Source organism: Pristiophorus japonicus, chromosome 4, assembly GCF_044704955.1.
Source record: "Pristiophorus japonicus isolate sPriJap1 chromosome 4, sPriJap1.hap1, whole genome shotgun sequence".
Taxonomy (NCBI): domain Eukaryota; kingdom Metazoa; phylum Chordata; class Chondrichthyes; family Pristiophoridae; genus Pristiophorus; species Pristiophorus japonicus.
The window spans coordinates 303,279,366-303,303,892 of record NC_091980.1 but is presented as its reverse complement, the minus strand read 5'-3'; the positions used below and the strand labels follow the sequence as shown (position 1 = coordinate 303,303,892).

Below are 24,527 nucleotides of genomic sequence, written 5' to 3'. Positions count from 1 at the left end.
GGAGGCTGGGTCATTGAATATATTTAAGGCGGAGATAGACAGATTTTTGAGCGATAAGGGAGTAAAGGGTTATGGGGAACGGGCAGGGAAGTGGAGCTCAGGCCAGGATCAGATCCGTCATGATCTTATTAAATGGTGGAGCAGGCTCTAGGAGCCAAATGGCCTACTCCTGCTCCTATTTCTTATGGTCTTATACTCTCTGGAGCTTAGAAGAATGAAAGCTGATTTCAATAAAAACGTACAAGATTCTGAGGGGGATTGACAGGATAGATGCTTGAGAAGCTGCTACCCCTGGCTGGAGAATCTAGAACTAGGGGCAGAGTCTCAGGGTAAGGGTATGATGAGGAGGAATTTCTTCACTCAGAGGGTTGTGAATCTTTGGAATTCTCTGCCCCAGAGGGCTGTGGATGCTGGGTCTCTGAATATACTCAAGGCTAAGATCGACAGATTTTTGTAGTCTCGGGGAATCAAGGGATATGGAGATCGGGCAGGAAAGTGGAGTTGAGGTCGAAGATCAGCCATGATCTTATTGAATGGGGGAGCAGGCTCGAGGGGCCGAATGGCCTACTACTGCTCCTAATTCTTACCTTCTTATGTTTGTTGGCCCCGCCTACTTGATGTAAGTATACCGCGCACCCCCCCAACCCCACCCATGACTGCATCCGTGTGACCGGGGTCAGGGGTATTCCAATAAAGCGGGTGGGATACCCACAGCATGAGGGTGGGAAGGGGGATGGGATGGGACGAGATGGGGGGGGGGGTAAATTGAAGCATTGGCAAATCACTGGGGAGCAAGGCTGACAAGAGCACTGATAGAAATAGAGGCCCCTGGTAGGGCCCAGACCACCCTTCCCGAAGGTACTGCCCGCACGCGTTCGGGGGCCGGTGGGAATTCCCGTCAGTCCTGCCTCCACCTGCGATGCCAGTGGTAAAGCAGGTGGACATTATGCATTCGACTTTTGTCTTCCGGAGTCTCTCCTAAGACTGAATCAATCTTAAACATCACTTTTCATCGGTTCGTGTGGAAGCACTGGACCGGAAACACCGTTACCACCCAGGCTGCCCTCTCTGCGTCCCGTCACAACCCCACTTCCCCAGGGAAACTCAGGACGCCTTTAACGGGGCGAAAAAGCCCAACGTAACAAGGTACCGCCGCAAGTTCCATTGGCCCCCTGCTGCTATCGTCCCTCAAACGGCCCCGAAACCATCACTGTCACGCCCTGAAGGTGAACTAGCACGTTTCACAGATCGATTGGAGGTCATTTTGACTTTGGGCTCATAGGGGGAGAAATTCGGTTGGTTAGCGGCGCTCGTTAGCGCCCCAGCCCCCCTCCCCCCCACCCGAGCGCCGTGCTGTCAGTGCCTGCCGCGAACTTCAGTGAAGGTTTAGCGGTGGCGCTGACAGTTTGCGCTGCGCTCGCTAGCCCCGCCCACTCGGTGACATCACCAAGTGCGCAATGCCCCCTGAGCCCCGGGTTCACAAAACTGACTCTTTTGCCTGCCGTAGCGCCCGGCGCTGAGACCGGCAGTCGGTCCAGCGGCGATCCCGCGGGCGATATCGTCCGCAGTGCACGGTAAGTGCTGAAATTTCAACTTTTTCAACTTGTATTTATTTGTTGCAGGAGTGGGGAAGTGTGGGTGGAGTTAATTGAAATTTTTCAGCGGGATTTGTTTTTTCATTTCCGGGGGGCTAGGATGCCGGCAACAAATTGAGTCGGCCTCCTGCGCTATCGCTCCGTTAGCGCCCTAAGAGGAGTGTGGAACCCTTCTCTTAGCGCTCCTCTCTCCTCTTGGGGCGACACAGCTGAATTTCGCACTTTGAGGCGGTAGACATCGCCTGACGCTAAAGGTAGCGCCCCGACACCGTCTCCACCTCAAAGCGGGCGACACCGAATTCCTAGCCCGCGTGTAAAACGGGCGAGATCGATTCAGCCACCCATTGTACACCTCTCTCGATTCTAATCTCCCTGGGAATGAAAGGCAGATCCAGCTTCCCACGCAATAATGGCGCTATCATCGAAGGAAAGGTTTATATCGGGAGAGCACACACAGCGACAGAAATAATCTGCTGGTGAACCAATCGACACAGATGTCCAACTACTTTGTGCGCTCCCTGGATTCTCATCACTGTCTCCCACCCACTTGTTTGAAAACCTACCCTCTAAATCCGGGGATATTTCGTCCCCTGTTTGCACTGGTGGTACATTATGCATTCAGCTTTTGTCTTCTAGGAACTCTCCCAAGTCTCAATCATTTCTTAAGCATCACTTATCATCGGTCCTTGTGGAAGCACTGACTGGAAATCACTTACAGCAGAGTGGGTCCACTCAATGCTCCTGCGAAGACATCTTCACTGAAGGATGACAGGAGCTTATTCTTGTGCAGGTAACTGTTAAAAACAACAGGATTCAAGCACCTCTTTATCTTGACACTTTTCAAACTTGAGACTCTGTTGTAAACACATTTTAGGCACCGAGCCTCGCCTGCAAGAAGATGCACGTGTGGCAGCGAGGGTCGCCAACTCCTTCAGGATTGTCCTGAAGTTTCCAGGAATTGAACTTCTAAGAGGACCACATATTGCTGGATTTTAGGCTTTTCTGTTTGCGGGGTGCAAATGGAGGCCGGGCGGGAACGTTAGCGGCCGGGAATAGTCTGCGCTTTGGAAAGGAATTTCCGCCATCTGGGCCCTCCGTCAGGGGGTGCAGCGTAAAAGGGGGCCTTGTACAACACTCGAAAATGGCAAAAGTGCCGGGCTGAGAGCGCTCCGAGAGAGGCCTGGGGGAGGCGCAAATTGTTCCCGGATTCAAGCTTTACCGCCCCGCCGAGTGGTTAAGATTTGGAATGCACAGCCTGATAGGCTGGTGGATACAGATTCAATAGTAGCCTTCAAAAGGGAATTAGATAATTGCTTGTAGCAGAAAAAATAGCAGAGATATGGCATTAGAGCAGGGGACTGGGACTAACTGGATAGCTCTTTGAAGGTCTGAAAAGAAGTGGCTGCAGAGATAGTGGGTGCATTGGTTGTAATCTACCAAAATTCCCTGGATTCTGGGGCAGTCCCAGCGGATTGGAAAACCGCAAATGGAACACCCTAATTTAAAAGAGGAGGCAGACCAAAAGCAGAAAACTATAGAGCAGTTAGCCTAATATCTGTCGTTAGGAAAATGCTGGAGTCCATTATTAAGGAAGCAGTAGCAGGACATTTGGAAAAGCATAATTCAATCAAGCAGAGCCAGCGTGGTTTTATGAAAGGGAAATCATGTTTGACAAATTTGCTGGAATTCTTTGAGGATGTAACGAGCAGGGTGGATAAGGGGGAACCAGTGGATGTGGTGTATTTGGATTTCCAGAAGGCACATAAAAGGTTACTGCACAAGATAAAGGTTCACAGGGTTGGGAGTAATATATTAGCATGGATAGAGGATTGGTTAACTAACAGAAAACAGAGAGTCGGCATAAATGGGTCATTTTCCGGTTGGCAAACAGTAACTAGTGGGGTGCCGCAGGGATCGGTGCTGGGTCCTCAACGATTTACAATCTATGTTAATGACTTGGATGAAGGGACCGAGTGTAATGTTACCAAGTTTGCTGATGATACAAAGATGGGTGGGAAAGCAAATTGTGAGGAGGACACAAAAAATCTGCAAAGGGATATAGACAGGCTAAGTGAGTGAGCAAAAATTTGGCAGATGGAGTATAATGTGGGTAAATGTGAGGTTATCCACTTTGGCAGAAAAAATAGAAAAGCAAATGATAATTTAAATGGAGAAAAATTGCAAAGTGTTGCGGTACAGAGGGACCCGGGGGACCTTGTGCATGAGACACAAAAAGGTTAGTATGCAGGTACAGCAAGTGATCAGGAAGGCAAATGGAATGTTGACCTTTATTGCAACGGGGATAGAGTATAAAAGTAGAGAAGTCCTGCTACAACTGTACAGGGTATTGGTGAGGCCACACCTAGAGTACTGCATACAGTTTTGGTCTCCATATTTAAGGAGGGATATACTTGCATTGGAGGCTGTTTAGAGAAGGTTCACGAGGTTGATTCCGGAGATGAGGGGGTTGACTTATGAAGATAGGGTGAGTAGGTTGGGCCTAAACACATTGGAGTTCAGAAGAATGAGAGGCGATCTTATCGAAACATATAAGATAGTGAGGGGGCTCGACAGGGTGGATGCAGAGAGGATATTTCCACTCATAGGGGAAACTAAAACTAGGGGACATAGTCTCAGAATAAGGGGCCGTCCATTTAAAACTGAGATGAGGAGGAATTTATTTTCTCTGAGGGTTGTAAATCTATGGAATTCTCTGCCCCAGAGAGCTGTGGAGGCTGGATCATTGAATATATTTAAGGCAGAGATAGACAGATTTTTGAACGATAAGGGAGTGAAGGGTTATGGGAAGCGGGCAGGGAAGTGGAGCTGAGTCCATGATCAGATCAGCCATGATCTTATTAAATGGCGGAGCAGGCTTGAGGGGCCAAATGGTCTAATCCTGCTTCTATTTCTTATGTTCTTATGAGCCGGTGCAAATTCAATGGGCCGATTGGCCTCCTTCTGTGCTAATTTATTCTATGATTCTATGATACTGCTGCATGCAAACCCAGGAGAAAGATCATACGGGATCATTAAAAATGTTTTTTTAAAGTACTTTCATTTATTAGTTATGAAGGTATTGGAGACTGTTTTATGACCAGTGAGGATTAATCCAATTGGGTAACAAAGTGTGTGTCCCTTTTCCAATTGGCCGTGGAAAGGCAATGTGCCTAGTCGACGGACCAATGGTGGGAGGGGAGTTTCGGGGCAGATGGTCAAGTCTCTGAAGTGGGACTTTTAATCACGACCTTCTGACTCAGAGGCGAGTGCTACCCACCGAGCCACTGCGGACACTTAAGGGGACAGCATTTGAATTGTTTTTTTTTAAGGATGCGTTTTTTGGTACTAACTGAGTGGCAGTCGTTTCTCTAATTGGCTCTCCACAATCACATGGCCTATTTGCTGATTGGTCCCCTTGGAGGATAAGCCACACCCTGAAATTCCTCTGGAATGTGTAACTGGAACCGCCCAGCCCAAGTTCTGACTGATTTTCCAATTTGTAATTCGATCCATTTTGACTTCAGAAACTACAGAGGATAGATCTCTCCAAAAGCCAAGTTCCACCCGAAGTCCCTCTCCTGCACAAGTGCTTCCTTCCCCCAGCCGAAGTCACTCATCAAGCCCCCGCCCCCCGCCATAGCTTGGGCATTGTGTGCAGACTGTGAACAGGTTTATTGGGTATGGAGTGAATAGTGACAGTGTCGTGACTTCTGAATTTCATCCACCCCAACAATGTCCCTTGTAACACATGCACCGAGCTTGCACGCACCAGGGGGTTGGAAGAACGTGATCCGTCTTCCCTGAGTTCCCTCTCTCTCCTCCGCCACCTGTGTCTCTCTCTTCCCTCCCCCCCCACAGACTCTCTCTCTCTCTCGCCCCCCACCCCACCAAAGCTCTCTTTCTCTCTCTCCCGCCCCCCTACCCCCCCAGGCTCTCTCTCTCCCCCCCCCCTTACCCAAAGCTCTCTCTCTCCCCCACCCTAGGCTCTCTCTCTCCACCCCCCCCCCCACAATGCAGGTTCTCTCTCCCCCCCACCCCCCAGGCGCTCTCACTCTCTATCCCCCCCCCCCCCACCCAAAGTTCTCTCTCTCCCCCACCCTAGGCTCTCTCTCTCCCCACCACCCCCCCCAAGCCCCAACGCAGGTTCTCTCTCTCCTCCCCTCCACCCCCAGGCTCGCTCACTCTCTCCCCCCCCCACCCAAAGTTCTCTCTCTCGCCCCCCCACAAGCTCTCTCTCTCTCTTCCTCCCCAAGGCACTCTCTCTCTCCCCTCCCCTCCCCCAAGCTCTCTCTCTCTCTCTCTCTCTCTCCCCCAGCTCTCTCTCTCTCTCTCTCTCCCCCTAGCTCTTTCTTTCTCTTCCCCCCTCCCCACCCCCAGGCTCTCCCTCTCTCTCTCTTCCCTCCCCTCCCCCAGGCTCTCTCTCTCTCTACCCCATCCCACCCCGCGCCCCCCAAAGCTTTCTCTCTACCCCCCCAAGGTACTCGCTCTCTCCCTTCCCCTCCCCCAAGCTCTCTCTCCCCCCCCCCCAAGGCACTCTCTCTTTCCCTTCCCCTCCCCCAAGCTCTCTCTCTCTCTCTCTCCCCCCCAGCTCTCTCTTTCTCTCCCCCCTCCCCACCCCCAGGCTCTCTCTCTCTCTCCACCCCCCAAGCTCTCTCTCTCTCTCTCTCCCCCTGCCCCACGCCCCCCAAGGCTTTCTCTCTCCCCCCCTCAGGCTCTCTCTCTCTCTCCCCCCCCCACCCAAAGCTCTCTCCCCCCCCGCACCCAAAGCTCTCTCTCTCCCCCACCCAATGTTCTCTCTTCCCCTCCCCGCCCCCCCAGGCTCTCTCACTCTCTCCCCCCCTCGGCTGCCCACCGCTTCTCTCCCCGACGCCCCTCTCGACACAGTTGGAGATACGTTCGGAGGCTCGGGGTTGCTGAGAGCTTGGAGTGGGCCTGTTGGATCGGTGGATCGGCGCTGAGGATGTCTACACATTGGAGGCAACATGGTATCCAGTGCCGGTTCCGGGCGTGAGGGGGGAGCAGAGGGAGGATGCAGGCACAGAAGCCAGAGTTAGGACAAATAGTCACTCCGTTTTTTTAAAATGACGGTCCATTTCTTTGAGGGTCTAAGTAATGATTCAGGGCTGGGCCTCACTTACATAAGAACATAAGAAATAGGAGCAGGAGTAGGCCATTGGCCCCTCGAGCCTGCTCCGCCATTCAATAAGATCATGGTTGATCTGATCTTGGGCTCAGCTCCACTTCCCTGCCCGCTCCCCATAACCCTTCACTCCCTTATCGTTCAAAATTTAAGAAGGAACTTGCCCTGATTGTCTGGTCGACGCACCCTGGTTTCACCAGAGACCAACATTAGCGTCCTCGACTAGGCCAACATCCCCAGCATTGAATCACTGACCACACTTGATCAGCTCGGCTGGGCAGGCCACATTGTCCGCATACCAGATACGAGACTCCTAAAGCAAGTGCTCTACTCGGAACTCCTTCAAGGTGGGCAGAGGAAACGTTACAGGGACGCCCTCAAAGCCTCCCTGATAAAGTGCAACATCCCCACTGGCACCTGGGAGTCCCTGGCCAAAGACTGCCCTAAGTGGAGGAAGTGCATCCGGGAGGGCGCTGAGCACCTCGAGTCTCATCGCCGAGAGCATGCAGAAATCAAGCGCAGGCAGCGGAAGGAGCGTGCGGCAAACCAGTCCCACCCTCCCGTTCCCTCAACGACTATCTGCCCCACCTGTGACAGGGACTGTGGTTCTCGTATTGGACTGTTCAGCCACCTGAGAACTCATTTTTAGAGTGAAAGCAAGTCTTCCTCAATTCCGAGGGACTGCCTATGATGATGATGATGATGATGATGATGATGATGATGATGATGATGTGGGGGGGGGCGGGGTTGGGGGACTCGCTAAGTTGATATAAATAAATTCCGATTCTTGTTTACAATGATTGGCCAACAACACCTTTCAGGCTTATAAAGAGGGACTAGTACATGAGATTATTATAATCAGCAGGATTAAGGTCAGAGATATCTGATTTCAAAGTTCAGCGCCGCGTGACTACAGTTTTAAAGTGCTGCGTGCTCGTCTGTTTAAACACGGGTCAGGTTAAGAGCATCTTGGATGCTACTGGATAGCGAGTTGAGACGAGATGGTGCCAGGGTAAATAAACTGCTCCTCGCCCGCAGTTCCTTCTTAAATTTAGCAGATTTCCACTGCCGTCTGTTGCTACTGGGAAGGCTTTGGCAGTTCCTGGGATATTTTTTTCATTCCCCTCTCTCTAAAGCTATTGCTTCAGTATTGACCAGAATATCAGTCAGTCAGATTCTGTTTCATCCTGTGTCATGAGCTCTCTTTTGTTTCCCCTTTATGCTGAGGTGGAGCATTTATATAGCGCCTTTCACAACCTCAGGACGTCCCAAAGCGCTTTACAGCCAATGAAGTACCTTGTGACGTGTCGTCACTCATGTAGGAAATGTGGCAGTCAATCTACGCACAGCACAGCAAGGTCCCACAAACACTACGTGATAATGACCAGATAATCTGTTTTTAGTGATGTTGATTGAGGGATAAATATTGGCCAGGACACCGGGGAGAACTCCCCTGCTCTTCTTCGAAATAGTACCATGAGATCTTTTATGTTCACCTGAGAGAGCAGACGGGGCCTCGGTTTAGCGTCTCATGCAAAAGACAGTACCTCTGACAGTGCAGCACTCCCTCATCACTGCTCTGGAGCCTCAGCCTAGATTTTTGTGCTCAGGTCTCTGGAGTGGGACTTGAACCCATAACCTTCTGACCCAGAGGTGGGTTGCTACCCACTGAGCCACGGATGAAGTTTTCCTTCCCTCTCTGTGGTCCGAACCATCTCCACAGTAGCAACAGCAACTCAACATGGGGAGGACTATGAATGCAACTCTCCTCCAGCCCTACAACCCTCCGAGATCTCTGCCCTCCTCCGATTCTGGCCTCCTGCGCATTCCCCCGATTTTACTCCAATAAATGTAATACCTACACGGCATCCAGTTTAGTTCCATTGAAAGCGTAAGCCTGGACCTTAGTGAACCCGTTATTGTAGAGTTTTCTGGCGGGGGCAAAATACAAGAGAAAGCTGTGAGTTAGCGATAAAATTAAAAAATAAACACATGTAACCAATTTCACCATATGTGAGCTGTGAGTGCTTCACAATAAGGCTCAGATTGCAATCATCACATTCCTCAACTGAAGACCATATTCTTCAAGGACATGAAAAGGAAGGTTTGGAAGTTTAAAGGCCTTTAAAAAAAATCACATCTGAACTCTTAGGGCTAAAAATGCGTTATAGTCCGAAGAGTTCAGGCGGTAACTTTAGCATCGGGCAATATTTACCGCTTCCAACCGGGACGTTCATTCTTAGCACCCCAGGAGTGGAGCGCGAAGGGAAGCATTGCACACTCCTCTTAGGGCGCTAACCCCGATTCCTGGGGCAGTAGCGCAGCATTGCAGCTGAAGTTCTGCCGCTAGGGCCCCCAACTTTCCCCAAAGCTGTTTTTTGGCGAACTTGAAGAGTTCCGCCCGTTTTTTTGGGGGCCCAACTACGGCAAAAAAAATGGATCCAAGTTTCCCCGTTTGAATTGATGATTTCTGGCGCCGCCTAGCCTGTCCTTTAGCTTTGGGGGTGGAGCCGAAGATCTGCGCCAAAAAGATTGGGCTGCCGTGGTAACCAGGGACGCACTGCAGGCTGAGGCTGGAAAGTGAAACATACAACACATTCTGGCCAGCTCACAGCAACCTGTACAAGCACCTTACACATTGCAGCAACTTACCTCCATTAAATTATTCAAGTGTTTATGACAAAAGTCTATCCACACCCCCTCCCGGTGCCGGGTGCCGCTGCTAACCCTGGTCGAAAGGCCTCCTCCCTACTCTCTCCTCGTCCTCTCTCCTCTCCCCCCTCCCCTCACTCCTCTCCCCACCTCTCTCCCTCTCCCCCCTCTCCTCTCTCCTCTCCACTCTCCCCTCTCTCCTCTCCACTCTCCCCTCTCTCCTCTCCACTCTCCCCCCTCCCCTCACTCCTCTCCCCACCTCTCTCCCTCTCCCCCCTCTCCTCTCTCCTCTCCACTCTCCCCTCTCTCCTCTCCACTCTCCCCTCTCCCCTCTCTCCTCTCCACTCTCCCCTCTCCCCTCTCCCCTCTCTCCTCTCTCCTCTCCACTCTCCCCTCTCTCCTCTCCACTCTCCCCTCTCCCCTCTCTCCTCTCTCCTCTCCACTCTCCCCTCTCCCCTCTCCCCTCTCTCCTCTCCACTCTCCCCTCTCTCCTCTCTCCTCTCCACTCTCCCCCCTCCCCTCTCTCCTCTCCCCCCTCTCCCCCCTGTCCCCCCTCTCTCCTATCTCCTCTCCACTCTCCCCCCTCCCCTCTCTCCTCTCCCCCCTCTCTCCTCCCCACTCTCCCCCTCCCCCTCTCTCCTCTCCCCCCCTCCCTCTCTCCCCTCTTTTCTCTCCCCCCTCTTCTCTCCCCACCTCTCTACTCTCCCCCCTCTCTCCCTCTCCCTACTCTTCCCCCCTCTCTCCCTCTCTCTTCTCCCCACCTCTCTCCCTCTCTCCATTCCCACCTCTGTCCTCTCCCCCCTCTCTCTCTCTCTCCTCTCCCCCTCTCTCCCTCCCTCCTCTCTTCCCCCTCTCTCTCCTCTCACCCTCCTCGCTCCTCCCCCCTCACCTCTCCCCCCTCTCCCTTCTCTCCTCTCCCCACTCTCTCCTCTCCCCCCTCTCCCTCTCTCCTTCCCCCTCTCTCCTCCACCCTCTCTCCTCTCGGCCCCTCTCTCACTCTCTCCTCCCCACTCTCTCCTCTCCCCCTTCTCTCCTCCCCCCTCTCTCCTCTCGGCCCCTCTCTCCCTCTCTCCTCCCCCCCCTCTCTCCTCCTCCCTCTCTCCTCTCCCCCCTCTCTCCCCTCCCATCCCCCTCTCCCCCTTCCCCCCTTCTCTCCTCCCCCCTCTCTCCTCTCCCCTCTCTCCTCTCCGCTGATGTTACTGGGCCGTTGTTCTGCATCTGCTGTGCTGATTCTCTTGCCTACACCGATTTTGTTGAAGGTTTTTCCAGAACGGTCACATAGATCAGAACATACGTGTTATGTATGCAGCACTATGTAACCAGCATTCTACCGCCACCAGAGGGCACATCTGTTGGAGTCCCAAGGGATCCCTTGGGAGCACTGTATATAAGCAGGCCACCCAGGCTGTACCAACACTCTGGAGTTGGAATAAAGAGACTAAGGTCACACTTACTCATGTCTACAGTACTCAATCACATTACTTTATTCTGGACATAACAATAAGAACATAAGAAATAGGAGCAGGAGTAGGCCATACGGCCCCTTGAGCCTGCTCCGCCATTCAATAAGATCATGGCTAATCCGATCATGGACTCAGCTCCACTTCCCTGCCCGCTCCCCATAACCTCTTATCCCCTTATCGTTTAAAAAACTGTCTATTTCTGTCTTAAATTTATTCAATGTCCCAGCTGCCACAGCTCTCTGAGGCAGTGAATTCCACAGATTTACCACCCTCTGAGAGAATAAATTTCTCCTCATCTCTGTTTAAATGGGCGGCCTCTTATTCTAAGATCATGCCCTCTAGTTCTAGTCTCCCCTATCAGTGGAAACATCCTCTCTACATCCACCTTGTCAAGCCCCCTCATAATCTTATACGTTTCGATAAGATCACCTCTCATTCTTCTGAATTCCAATGAGTAGAGGTCCAACCTACTCAACCGTTACTCATAAGTCAACCCCCTCATCCCCGGAATCAACCTAGTGAACCTTCTCTGAACTGCCTCCAAAGCAAGTATATCCTTTCGTAAATATGGAAACCAAAACTGCACACAGTATTCCAGGTGTGGCCTCACCAATACCTTATATAGCTGTAGCAAGCCTTCCCTGCTTTTATACTCCATCCCCTTTGCATTAAAGGCCAAGATTCTATTGGCCTTCCTGATCACTTGCTGTACCTGCATACTAACCTTTTGTGTTTCATGCACAAGTACCCCCAGGTCCCGCTGTACTGCAGCACTTTGCCGCCCTAAGAAAAATTGGAGTAAATCGGAGCTGGCCAAACTTGCTTAAATGGCCAGAATTGGCGCGGCTGGCAGTTTACGCCCCCAATGAGGTTAAAAATTCCTATCTAAGTGAATTACGCTAGCGTAGAAACTTTGGGGAAACTTGGAAATTTGAATTTTGTCATGTATCTTACATTATTATATATAACTGTATCCTAACATGCTATACATGACTGTAATAAGATATGATCTGTAACGACCAGCATACCTTACCACCAGGGGTGCACTTGCAAGAGACAGGTATATAAGGACAGGTCTCAGGCAAGTGCAGCATTCCAGAGCTGTGAAATAAAGATTTAGGTCCAGAGTGACCTTGACTTCACTACATGCCTCGTGTGAATCTGTACTGAGGGGACAGGACTTTACAATGGCGACGGGTTACGGGATTACAGAATCCACAGAATGGTGAACAATGGATCAGATGAAAAGTACAATGCGGGAGACAATTGGGAGGACTTTATAGAAAGGCTCCAGCAAAGCTTTGTAACTAAAGACTGGTTAGGCGACGATAAGGCAGACAAGAGAAGAGCCCATCTCTTGACCAGCTGTGGCTCGAAAACATACGCTTTAATGAAGGATCTGTTGGCACCCGAGAAACCAGCAAGCAAGTCGTTTGAAGAATTGAACACACTGATAATAGACCACCTGAAGCCAGCGAGCAGCCTACACATGGCCAGACACAGGTTCTACAACTACAGACGCTGTGGGCCAGAGCATACCCGACTTCGTGGCGGAACTTCGGAGGTTGGCTAGTTTATGTGAGTTCTCCGATGAACTGAGGAGAGAAATGCTGAGAGACTTTTTCATTGAAGGAATAGGCCATGCAGGCATATTCCGAAAGCTCATAGAGACCAAGAACCTGACCTTAGAGGCAGCAGCACTGGTTGCACAGACATTCTTGGTAGGGAAAGAAGAAACGAGGTTGATTTACAATGCAGGGACGACAACTAACGAAATATCGGAAGAAGAAGTTCACAGCACTAAACAAGCTGCTACCCCAACACACAGACAAAACCAGGAGAACAGGCTCTTGACAGCAGGCAGAGGCCATCAAGGGCCACAGGAACGGCCGTTCACACCTCATCAACCCACAATGCGAGCAATCAACTACAAACTGAGAGAAGCTCAAGAGAGATCAGCCAGACGCAGCGCATTCTTTGGGAACTCTTTGAACAATGGAACAAGTCTGTGCTGGAGGTGTGGGGTGGGCACTCGTCAAGGGGATGTCGATTTCAGCAGGCTGTTTGCAGAAATTGTGAATATACAGGGCATTTGGCCCGCATGTGCATAAAATCGGCAGCTTGGCTGGTATACGAATCAGATGGGTCGGAAAGCGGACCAGAAGATGGTGGGGACAGTACCCGGGACACCGGTGTACAGTGGGTCAACACGATCCATGGCCGCTGCTCCTACAACAGGATGCCTCCTATAATGATGAGGGTCCTACTCAACGGGATATCTGTCAACATGGAACTGGATACGGGAGCGAGTCAATCTCTCATGGGCGCTCAACAATTTGAACAACTGTGGCCGCATAAAAGAGACAGACCAAAACTCAAGGGTCGACACCAAACTAAGGACCTATACCAAAGAAATCGTACCAGTCCTCGGCAGCGCCATGCTCTCTGTCACACACAAAGGGACAGTGAACCGACTTCCCCTGTGGATTGTCCCCGGAGACCCCCCAGCACTGCTGGGGAGAAGCTGGCTGGCAAAACTAAACTGGAAATGGGATGATGTCCATGCCATGTCATTAGAGGAACGGACCTCCTGCTCAACAGTTATAAAGCGATTCGAACATCCCTTTCAGCCAGGTGTGGGCACTTTCAAAGGGGCCAAAGTCAAAATCTACATCAGACAGGATGCTAGACCGGTCCATCACAAGGCCAGAGCTGTACCCTATATGATGAGGGAAAAGATTGAACACGAACTAGACAGGTTTCTGCGGGAAGGCATTATATCACCTGTGGAATTTAGCAACTGGGCAAGTCCCATCGTCCCAGTCATGAAGCCTGATGGATCCGTACGAATCTGTGGGGACTATAAATCTACCATAAACAGAGTCTCCCTACAGGACCAGTACCCGCTGCCCAGAGCGGAGGACTTATTTGCCACATTGGCTGGAGGTAAACTTTTCTCAAAATTAGACCTCACATCTGCGTATATGATGCAAGAATTGACCGAGGAATCCAAGCTACTCACCACCATCAACACATATCGAGGCCTTTTCATGTACAATCGATGCCCATTTGGCATCAGGTCGGCAGCTGCCATATTCCAGCGCAACACGGAGAGTCTGCTCAAGTCCATCCCGGGGACGGTTGTATTTCAAGACGACATACTTATCACGGGCAGGGACACCGACTTCCATCTCCGTAATTTGGAGGAAGTACTAAAGCGGTTGGATCGGGTAGGCCTACGAGTCAAGAAATCCAAGTGCCTGTTTCTCGCACCTGAGGTTGAATTTTTGGGCAGAAGGATTGCCACTGATGGAATCCGCCCAACAGAGTCCAAAACAGAAGCAATTCGCCTGGCACCCAGGCCCCGGAATGCCTCAGAACTGCACGCCTTTCTCGGGCTACTCAATTACTTTGGGAACTTTATGCAGAACTTAAGCACGCTGCTGGAGCCTCTCCACGTGCTACTCAGAAAGGGGTGCGATTGGTTTTGGGGGTCGCCCAGGAACGCGCCTTCAATAAGGCACGCAACCTTCTGTATTCCAACAGTGTTTTGACTTTCTTTGACCCAGGTAAAAAGCTAGTTCTCACATGTGATGCGTCAGCGTATGGGGTCGGGTGCGTTTTGCAACATATCAATAGCGCGGGCAAATTACAACCCATAGCTTATGCCTCCAGGTCACTTTCGCGGGCGGAGCGCGGGTACGGAATGGCAGAGAAGGAGGCGCTCGCATGCGTGTACGGTGTCAAAAAGATGCACCAGTACCTTTTCAAGGCCAAGTTCGCGTTAGAAACCGACCACAAGCCCCTCACGTCCCTCCTATCCGAGAGCAAGGCAATAAACGCCAACGCCTCGGCGCGAATTCAACGGTGGGCACTCATGCTGGCGTCCTATGACTATACCATAAGGCACAGACCAGGCACAGACAACTGTGCCGACGCGCTCAGCAGGCTACCCCTGGCGACCACGGAAGGGTCTGACGAACAGGACTGTGAGATAGTCATGGCAATCAATGCCTTTGAGTCCACAGGTTCGCCCATGACGGCTCGCCAAATCAGAGCCTGGACGGCCAGCGACCCCACGTTATCCTTAGTAAAAAGATGTGTCCCAACCGGTGACTGGGCAGAGACTCGCAATGCCTGCCCCGAGGAATTAAAACCCTTTCACAGGCGCATGCATGAGCTATCACTACAAGCAGACTGCCTGATGTGGGGCAGCTGAGTAGTCATGCCTCTGCGAGGCAGAGAGGCATTTGTCCGGGAGCTCCACCGCGAGCACCCGGGGATCGTTTTCATGAAGGCCATAGCCAGATCCCACCTCTGGTGGCCTGGTATTGACGCGGACTTGGAGCTCTGCGTCCGAAGGTGCATCATTTGTGCCCAACTCAGCAATGCCCCCAGGGAGGCTCCACTGATCCCCTGGCCCTGGCCTACCAAACCGTGGTCGCGAGAGTACGTAGACTATGCGGGTCCATTCATGGGCAAAATGTTCCTCGTAGTTGTAGATGCATTTTCAAAGTGGATCCAATGCACCATTTTAAACTCGAGCACAACCTCCACCACTGTGGAGAGCCTCGCAACCATGTTTGCAACGCACAGAATCCCTGACATATTGGTCAGTGACAATGGTCCGTGCTTCACCAGCGCAGAATTCCATGACTTTATAATTGACCACGGCATAAATCACGTCAAGATGGCACCGTTCAAGCCGGCCTCCAATGGCCAGGCGGATAGAGCAGTGCAAATCATTAAACAAGGCATGCTTAAAATCCAAGGTCCCACGCTGCAGGGTTGTCTGTCGCGACTGCTGCTGGCATACAGATCTCGTCTGCACTCACTGACTGGGATCCCCACCGCGCAACTGTTGATGAAAAGGACTTTAAAAACAAGGCTTTCATTAATCCTCCCAGACATGCACGAAATCGTTGAGGCAAAGCGCCGTAAGCTGACTGAGTACCATGACAGAAATTCAAGGGGGAGATGGAATGAGATAGGGGACAAAGTGTTTGTACTAAACTATGGCAGGGGTCCCAAATGGCTTGCAATGACCGTAATGGGCAAAGAAGGAAACAGGCTACTGGTAGTACAAATGGACAATGGCAAAACCTGCCGGAGGCATGTAGACCAAGTCAAAAACAGATTTACCAACAACACTGCGGAACCAGAGGCAGACTACAATGTGGAACTCGCACCACACCTGGTGAACAGACAGAGGGAACAACCTGAGGAAAGGGCAATCCCAACAGACAGCCCAGGCGAGTCAACAACAATCACACCAATCGAAACAGACAGCCCAGGCGAGATACCAGCAACCACACCCAAAGAAAAACAGACACCAAGGCAAACAACTGAACCACAACTCAGACGCTCCACGCGAGAGTGTAGACCATCTGAGAGACTGAACCTATAAAGACAATAAGACTTTGGGGGAGGGTGATGTCATGTATCTTACACTATTATATATAACTGTATCCTAACATGCTATACATGACTGTAATAAAATATGACCTGTAACCACCAGCATACCTTACCACCAGGGGTGCACTTGCAAGAGACAGATATATAAGGACAGGTCTCAGGCAAGTGCAGCATTCCAGAGCTGTGAAATAAAGGTGCAGGTCCAGAGTGACCTTGACTTCACTACATGCCTCGTGTGAATCTGTACTGAGGGGACAGGACTTTACAAATTTACTCAAAAAAAATGGTGCGCGCCAAAAAAACGGCGCAGATAATTGGGCCCGAGGAATCCGGCATCCTCGGGGAGATCCAATGGACTACCTGAAGACTGGGAAAAAATGGAGCGGAGCTCCTTTGAAGAACGTTGCCCACCAATCAGGGTGAAATAAGAACACAATAACTAAATGGAAGTTAAAAAAAAAATCGCGACTTGCGGACACCGACCTGCTCAGCCGTCTCCTGATCGCCGCGGCAGGTTGGAGAGCGCCTGCTTTACCCGTGGCGATCAGCGGCAGACGCACAGGCAGGCGAAGCCAGTGAGGTCCACGACCACGGCGCTGTCAGGGCGTTGCACATGCATCAACATCACCGAGTGGGTGGAGCTAGAGTGCGCAGCGATAACGGCTAGCACCGCCGGTGAACCTCGACTGAAGCTGCGGGGCGGCGTTACCAGCGCGGCGATCGGTGGGTCGGAGCTTAGCGGTCTGGTTAATTTATTGCCAATTTGCTCCCGCTTCTCCCTCTCTTGTCACCGTTCGGGAGGTTCTTTCACGGGTAGGACACTTGAAAGATTTACATTTCTATAGCACCTTTACACAACCTCAGGACAGCCCAAACTGCTTCACAGCCAATGAAGTACTTTTGGACTGTAGTCACTGTTGTAATGTAGGAAATGCGGCAGCCAATTTGCGCACAAGCAAGCTCCCACAAACAGCAATGTGATAATGAGCAGATAATCTGTTCTTGTGATGTTGGTTGAGGGATAAATATTGGCCAGGAATCTGAAAAGAAATCCCCTTGTTCTTCCTCGAAATAGTGCCACGGGATCTTTTACATCCACCTGAGGGAGCAGGCGGGGCCTCGGTTTAACGTCTCGTCGGAAAGACGGCACCTCCGACAGTGCAGCACTGGAGTGTCAGCCTAGATTTATGAGCTCAAGTCTCTGGAGTGGGACTGGAACCCACAACCTTCTGACTCAGAGAGCGAGAATGCCTCCAACAATGTCGACCAGACTGAGGACAAGAGAATCAGGAAAGAAGAAGAGACAAACCCATGGAAAACAAAAAAGAAGAGAGAGACAGAAGATATATGGAACAAAACAATTCAATGAGTGCAAGATGTAGGGCTGGGCCTTTCCATTTTAGATTGGTAGTTAGTGGCACCGAGAAAACCCTTCATGATGTGGGTGGGTTATTAAGGGTTTTAATTAATTTTTCATCGCAGAGAAACCCAGATTCCACCTCATATATTGACCCCTATCCTGACCCTGCACTGACCCCTCCTCCTGACCCCCTCATCCTGACCCCGCACTGCCATTAGCCTGACCCCTATCCTGACTCTGCACTGACCCCTATCCTGACCACTATCTTGACCCCTAACTTGACCCTGGACCCTATCCTGACCCCTATACTGACCGCTATCTTGACCCCTAACCTCATCCTGACCCCTCTCCTGACCCCTATCCTGAACCCTCCCCTGACCCCTCTCCTGACCCTTTTCCTGACCCCGATTCTGACCCCTCTCCTGACCCTTTTCCTGACCCCTCTCCTGACCCTTTTCCTGACCTTGCACTGACCCCTATCCTGACCCCTATCTTGACCCCTAACCTGACCCTGACCCCTCTGCTGACCCCTATCTTGACTCTTAACCTGACCCTGACCCCTCTCCTGATCCCTATACTGACCCCTATCTTGACCCTTATCCTGACCCTCTCCTGACCCCTATTCTGATCCCTATCCTGACCCCTATTCTGACCCCTGTTTTGACCCCCATCCTGTACCCTCCCCTGACCCTTCTCCTGACCCATATCCTGACTCCGATTCTGACCCCTCTCCTGACCCCTCTCCTGACCCCTATTCTGACCCTTTTCCTGACCGTGCCTACCTTCTAATTCGGCAGGAGCAGCCAATCTTATGTGCTCGGTAACCAAGTACACTTAATACCCTTTTCTGACAGGAATGCTGCACACTTGGATTATTTTATCAGGTTACGGACAGGGCACAATGAGTAACTTGGCCAGAGTCCTTGGCAAAGGAGCTTCAATAAACCTGGATTGGATTTGTGTATGTAATGAGGAGCCCAGAGCCCAGTCAGGCTCGGAGGGGCAGTGATGCTGACTTTGGCCTGGCAGTTCTTTTCGTGGTTTGGAGCTGAGTTCAAGGTTGACGATCAGGAGTCAGCTGAGGTGGAACCAGCCTGACACAATGCACCGAGACAGAGCCTTCTGTTTATCCTTTCCTCAAATACACCGTCACCTTTTCAAATCCACGATCATCCCCATGACGCTCATCTCACCTCCAGGATCTCTGTGTTCCTCCAATTCTGGCCTTTTGTGTATCCCCGATTTCCTTCGCTCCACCAATGGTGCCGTGCCCTCAGCTGCCTCGGGCCTAAACTCTGGAATTCCCTCCCTAAACCTCTCCGCCTCTATCTCTCTTGTCCTTTAAGATGCTCCTTTAAACCTAACTCTTTGACCGAGCTTTTGGCCACCTATCCTAATATCTCAGTATGTGGCTCGGTGTCAATTTTTGTCAGATAATGTTCTTGTGAAGCCCCTTGGGATGTAAAAGGCGCTATATAAAGGCAGATTGGCGTTGTTGACTCTGCCAGCACATGTAAACTTATATTTTGAGGAAAACTCAAATTGCAAATAGGGATATGATTGACAGACACACCAATTGCTCTTACACAGTCTGGAAACCTCTCACGTAAATATCTCTGCACCATCCCATTGAACGACAGATTAGTACGAGGCGTTTGCATTCAAATCAGTATGGGAACACCTCCAAGTCACATGCCATTTCAACTTGGGTATATATCGGCCGTTCCTTCATCGTCGCTGGGTCAAAATCCTGGAACTCCCTCCCTAACAGCACTGCGGGAGTACCTTCACCTCACGATTCAAGAAGACGGCTCACCACCACCTTCTCAAGAACAACTAGGGATGGGCAATAAATGCCGGCCTTGCCAGCAACGCCCACATCCAGAGAATGAATCTTTTTCAGAAGGTCTCCAGTTTTCGATAGTTGACGATATTTAGCTTCTCTCCTCTCCTGACAGGTGTGACTGGTAATTCGTTCATTCACAGGATCTGGGCGTCTCTGGCAAGGCCGGCATTTATTGCCCATCCCTAATCGCCCTTGAGAAGGTGGTGGCGAGCCGCCTTCTTGAACCGCTGCAGTCCATGTGGTGATGGTACTCCCACAGTGCTGTGGATCTGGAGTCACATATAGGCCCAGACCGGGTAAGGACGGCAGATTTCCTTCCCTAAAGGACATCAGTGAACCAGTTGTATTTTTTAGGCAATCCAGTTGTTTCCTGGTCACCATTACTGATGGTAGCTTTTTTAAAAATTCCATATTTATTTAATGAACTGAACTTAAATTCCCCAAGCTACCATGGTGGGATTTGAACTCATTTCTCCAGATTAATAATCCAGGCCTCTGGATTAGTAGTCCAGTAACATAACCACTAACGCTACCGTTCCCAATGTTGGGTATGATCCCACTGGCTTCGAGCACAATCCAGTCCCTTGCCCAAGTAGGCCACCATTGTGTGTGAGCCCGGACATTGAGCTATGGCAATGCGTTTTGGCTGCGTTTGGAGGGTGGTGGGAGGGAGGGGGGGGCGGGGGAGTACTGATATCGCAGTCAAGCCCAATCCTACCCTCACTCCAAATCCATAGACACCCCCTCACCCTGCCCTACTCTATGTCTCTGCAGAAGACACATAGGGGCAAAAATTCTGTCCTCCCAGGTCCATACCGAATGTGTACGGAGTTTGTACGGACCTGGGAAGACATCGCAAAAGCCGATTTTCAGCGTACAATGTGCATGCGCTGAAAACTGGCTTTACAATCTGGAACTTGACAGATCTTCCGTATCTCGGCAGCCAGGACATTCGCATGGGCAAGATTGCGGTATTTACCCATATCTTGCCCAGCAAATGTCCTGAAAGGCGCAAGAGTTTTAAAACACACTTAAAACGTAAAAAATTAAATTAAAAAAACATTTTATTTTTTAAATCCTGCGCACTGCGTTAAGTTTATTTTAAAGCATAATTTTAAAAACTTGTTTAAAAATCGGAAAAATATATATTTTTAATAATACATAAATAACTTTAATTTAAATTAGTGTTAAATATGTAGTGTATTTTTTCTATTTTTTATTGAATGTTTTGTGTGTTTGGGGGAGGGGGGAGGGTTTCTCATTCATAATAATGGGATCTCCAACTTACGGAGTTCCCATTTTTATGAATGAGAACATACTTTACCTTGATTGGCTGCCCAGAGCCATGTGACCCCAGCTCCAGCCCTGCGCACGTCCTGACATGCACGTGCTGCGGCGCGGAGTCAGGGAGGCCTCAGGACCGGGAGCTCGCGTGGGCTCAGCTGGAACAGGTCAGTGCGCATCTTTTTAAAGTTTTTCCCCGATCGCTCGCGGGAAGCAGCCGACCGGGATTTCTGGGCCTCTGCAGTGATTTGGAGTGGTAGCCCTGGCTTATTTAAATCTCCCTAGCCCATGGGGTGTTGAGGTGAGCTGGAGCACCCCTGTTGTTAGCCAACATAGCACAGACTGCAAGGCATAGGAACAGGAGGAGTAGGACATTGAGCCTCTTGAGGCTATTTCACCATTCAATTAGATCATGGATGATCTGTCGTTCAATGGGATGGTGTAGAGATATTTCCGTGAGAGGTTTCCACTGATGGGAGAGACTAGAACTAGAGGGCACGATCTTAGAATAAGGGGCCGCACATTTAAAACAGAGATGAGGAGAAATTTCTTCTCTCAGGGGGTTGTAAATCTGTGCAATTCGCTGCCTCAGAGAGCTGTGGAAGCTGTGTCATTGAATAAATTTAAGATAGAAATAGACAGTTTCTTAAACAATAAGGGGATAAGGGGTTATGGGGAGCGGGCAGGGAAGTGGAGCTGAGTCCATGATCAGGTCAGCCATGATCTTATTGAATGGCAGAGCAGGCTCGAGGGGCCGTATGGCCTACTCCTGTTCCTATTTCTTATGTTTTTATGTTCTTATGATCTATATCTTAACTCCATCTACCTGCCTTGGTTCTGTATCCCTTAATACACCTTGTCTGAGGAAAATATATCAATCTCAGTTTTGAAAGTTGACCCCCAGCCTCAATAGCCTTTTTTGGGGGGGTTGTTCCAGATTTCCACTCCCTTTTGTGTGAAGAAGTGCTTTCTGACGTCACCTGTGAACAGCTTAGCTCTGATTTTAAGGTTACGTCCCCTTGTACTAGACTCCCCCCACCAGAGGAAATAGTGTCTATCTATCCTATCAAATCCTTTAAACATCGATTAGATCGGCTCTTAGGTCTACAAGGTTCACATAAGCCAGTGGATCTAGCAAATACCTCACTGGGGAGAGCGCAGGGGTGTTATTTCATCTGGTTTCTGATGATCTGAACAGTCACTCAAAGAATCAACCCAATGGGGGAACACCAACGTTCACCTGGGCCTCGTGACTGATGGAAGCAAACAGCAAATTACAGGCCCTAGTTACCACCTTCCCTTCACTAGTAATTCCCTAGTTACCACCCTCCCTTCACTAGTAATTCCCTAGTTACCACCCTCCCTTCACTAGTAATTCCCTAGTTACCACCTTCCCTTCACTAGTAATTCCCCAGTTACCACCCTCCCTTCACTAGTAATTCCCTAGTTACCACCTTCCCTTCACTAGTAATTCCCTAGTTACCACCCTCCCTTCACTAGTAATTCCCTAGTTACCACCCTCCCTTCACTAGTAATTCCCTAGTTACCACCTTCCCTTCACTAGTAATTCCCTAGTTACCACCTTCCCTTCACTAGTAATTCCCCAGTTACCACCCTCCCTTCACTAGTAATTCCCTAGTTACCACCTTCCCTTCACTAGTAATTCCCTAGTTACCACCTTCCCTTCACTAGTAATTCCCTAGTTATCACCCTCCCTTCACTAGTAATTCCCTAGTTACCACCCTCCCTTCACTAGTAATTCCCTAGTTACCACCATCCCTTCACTAGTAATTCCCTAGTTAACACTCTTCCTTCACCACTCAGGAGTATGGCCAATGTTTATTATGGGCTGTCCTGGAGTCTATAAAGTAAAGGGAACCCCCATTAAATTCTTCAATAAACTCTGTGGAGTTCGATAAATTTCAGGGTGGGGTGGGGTTTGACTTTAGGCGATATTGTAAAACCCAGGAGATTACCTGGCTGCTGGGTTGGGTGCGAGCGGAGAAGGGAAGGAGTGTTTAATGGTCGAGCAATTGTGGTGGGAGGGGGGGTAGGCTTGATGGACCAGAAGGTTATTCCCTGCCCGTCATGTTTGTCTGTTTTCGTATATCGGAATGGTTGCCTGTTACACATCTCTCCTCGATTTTGGTTTCTATAATATATGCACTTGTGAGTATGCTCACAGGTTTGTAGAGCTGTTGATGGAGCACGCGGTGTCCACCGGTACGCTCGTGGCCTTCCGCGAGAGGTGGGCGCCGGAGGGACTGGTGTGCAGCATCACCCCTAGCATTTTAATTTGATCCATTAATGTAAAAAGTTTATTTGTTTAATTTGTTGGTTTTAGTGCCCTTCTAGTAGGGGGGGCACTTGATTTATTGTTTTACAAAAATAGTTGTAGAGCTGTTGAGTTGTGAGTGGCTTAGCCAGTCACGTGCTGTTCACAAGACTCAATAAAACCCCAGCCAGTTGGGTTTAGGAGATCCACAATGAGGCAGGTGGTTGTGAGCCTGGTGGATGAAATGGTGATGTGTATTGTGATTGTTAAACCTTTTGCTAATAAACCAACTAGCTCTTAGTAGCAATGTGTTGCTATGAATTCTTAAGCAAAGAACCCATGAAGCAAATACACTACAGTTTCCATTGGAAATGATGATCAGGAGAGACGTACAGCAGGCCGTTGATCCGATATTGGAGGTTTCACACCATCGCCCAAAGTGAAAATAACTCCCGATGAAGTTCTCCCCTTAACTTTGCAGAATTTCACCAAACCTGCACAACAACCTGTGCTAAACAGAGAGCCCTAGTGTGGAACACGGGACCGGTTCCATGAGAGAGAGATCGATGTCAGTGTACCATCTGCCCTGGCCTGGTTCCCCACCCCGCTGTGGCTCACAGTAAAGTGGCCCTTCAACCAAGAGGTGCTGTACTTACAGAGTGAGTGATTCATTGGACAGCCCACCAAAGGCATTTGCAGGGATGGCTGAAATGAAGGGATTGTCAGCGATTTCACTGTAAAAGAGAATAATATAAACAGCGATCATACCAAGCTGCCCTGAGCTGTTCCAAATCAAGCAAACCATCGGATCGAGTTTGATTCCATAACCGCGGAAAATATGAGTTTGGAATTAGCTGAACATTCACAGAGTGCTTCAGAAAGACTCAGAGACTGCACAGGTTCAGTGACGAAAACATTACATAGAGTTACATAGAACGTGCAGCTCAGAAACAGGCCATTCAGTCCAACTGGTCCGTGCTAGTGTTTGTGCCCCACGCGAGCCTCCTCCCACCCGATCAACATATCCTCTATTCCCTTCTCCGTCATGTGTTGCTCTAGCTTCCCCTTAAATGCACCAATGCCAGTCGCCTCAACCACTCCCTGTGGTAGCGAGTTCCACATTCTTTATGTAAAGAAGTTTCTCCTGAATTCCCCATTGAATATTCGTGAAACAGAGGAATCAAGCTGCACGGTCATCGCGACAGACTGGAGCATGGGTTTCTGGTGAGATTTCTAGTATAGAAAGATTAAGGGGTGATCCTACCACAGAGAGTTGTTGAGGCCAGTTCATTAGATATATTCAAAAGGGAGTTAGATATGGCCCTTACGGCAAAAGGGATCAGCCATGATCTTATTGAATGGCGGTGCAGGCTCGAAGAGCTGAATGACCTGCCCCTGTACCTAATTTCTATGTTTCTATCTAATTGAGGTATTTAAGATAACTAAATAGGTCGGAAGATAAAGGAAGGCAATATAAACTAAAAAGTACAATTTCGA

The 24,527-nt window shown here is 50.1% G+C and overlaps 1 protein-coding gene across 1 annotated transcript in view; it reads right to left on the bottom strand.

Moving 5' to 3' along the window:
* tshr (thyroid stimulating hormone receptor) overlaps positions 1-24,527 on the bottom strand; it is a 128,801-nt gene that overhangs the window by 4,934 nt on the left and 99,340 nt on the right. Inside the window, exons 6-8 of the mRNA XM_070877943.1 lie at positions 23,687-23,764; positions 8,598-8,666; positions 2,312-2,389 (exon numbers count right to left, since the gene is read on the bottom strand). Of these exons, the coding sequence (XP_070734044.1) occupies positions 2,312-2,389; positions 8,598-8,666; positions 23,687-23,764 (225 nt within the window). The remainder of the gene's footprint in view (positions 1-2,311; positions 2,390-8,597; positions 8,667-23,686; positions 23,765-24,527) is intronic.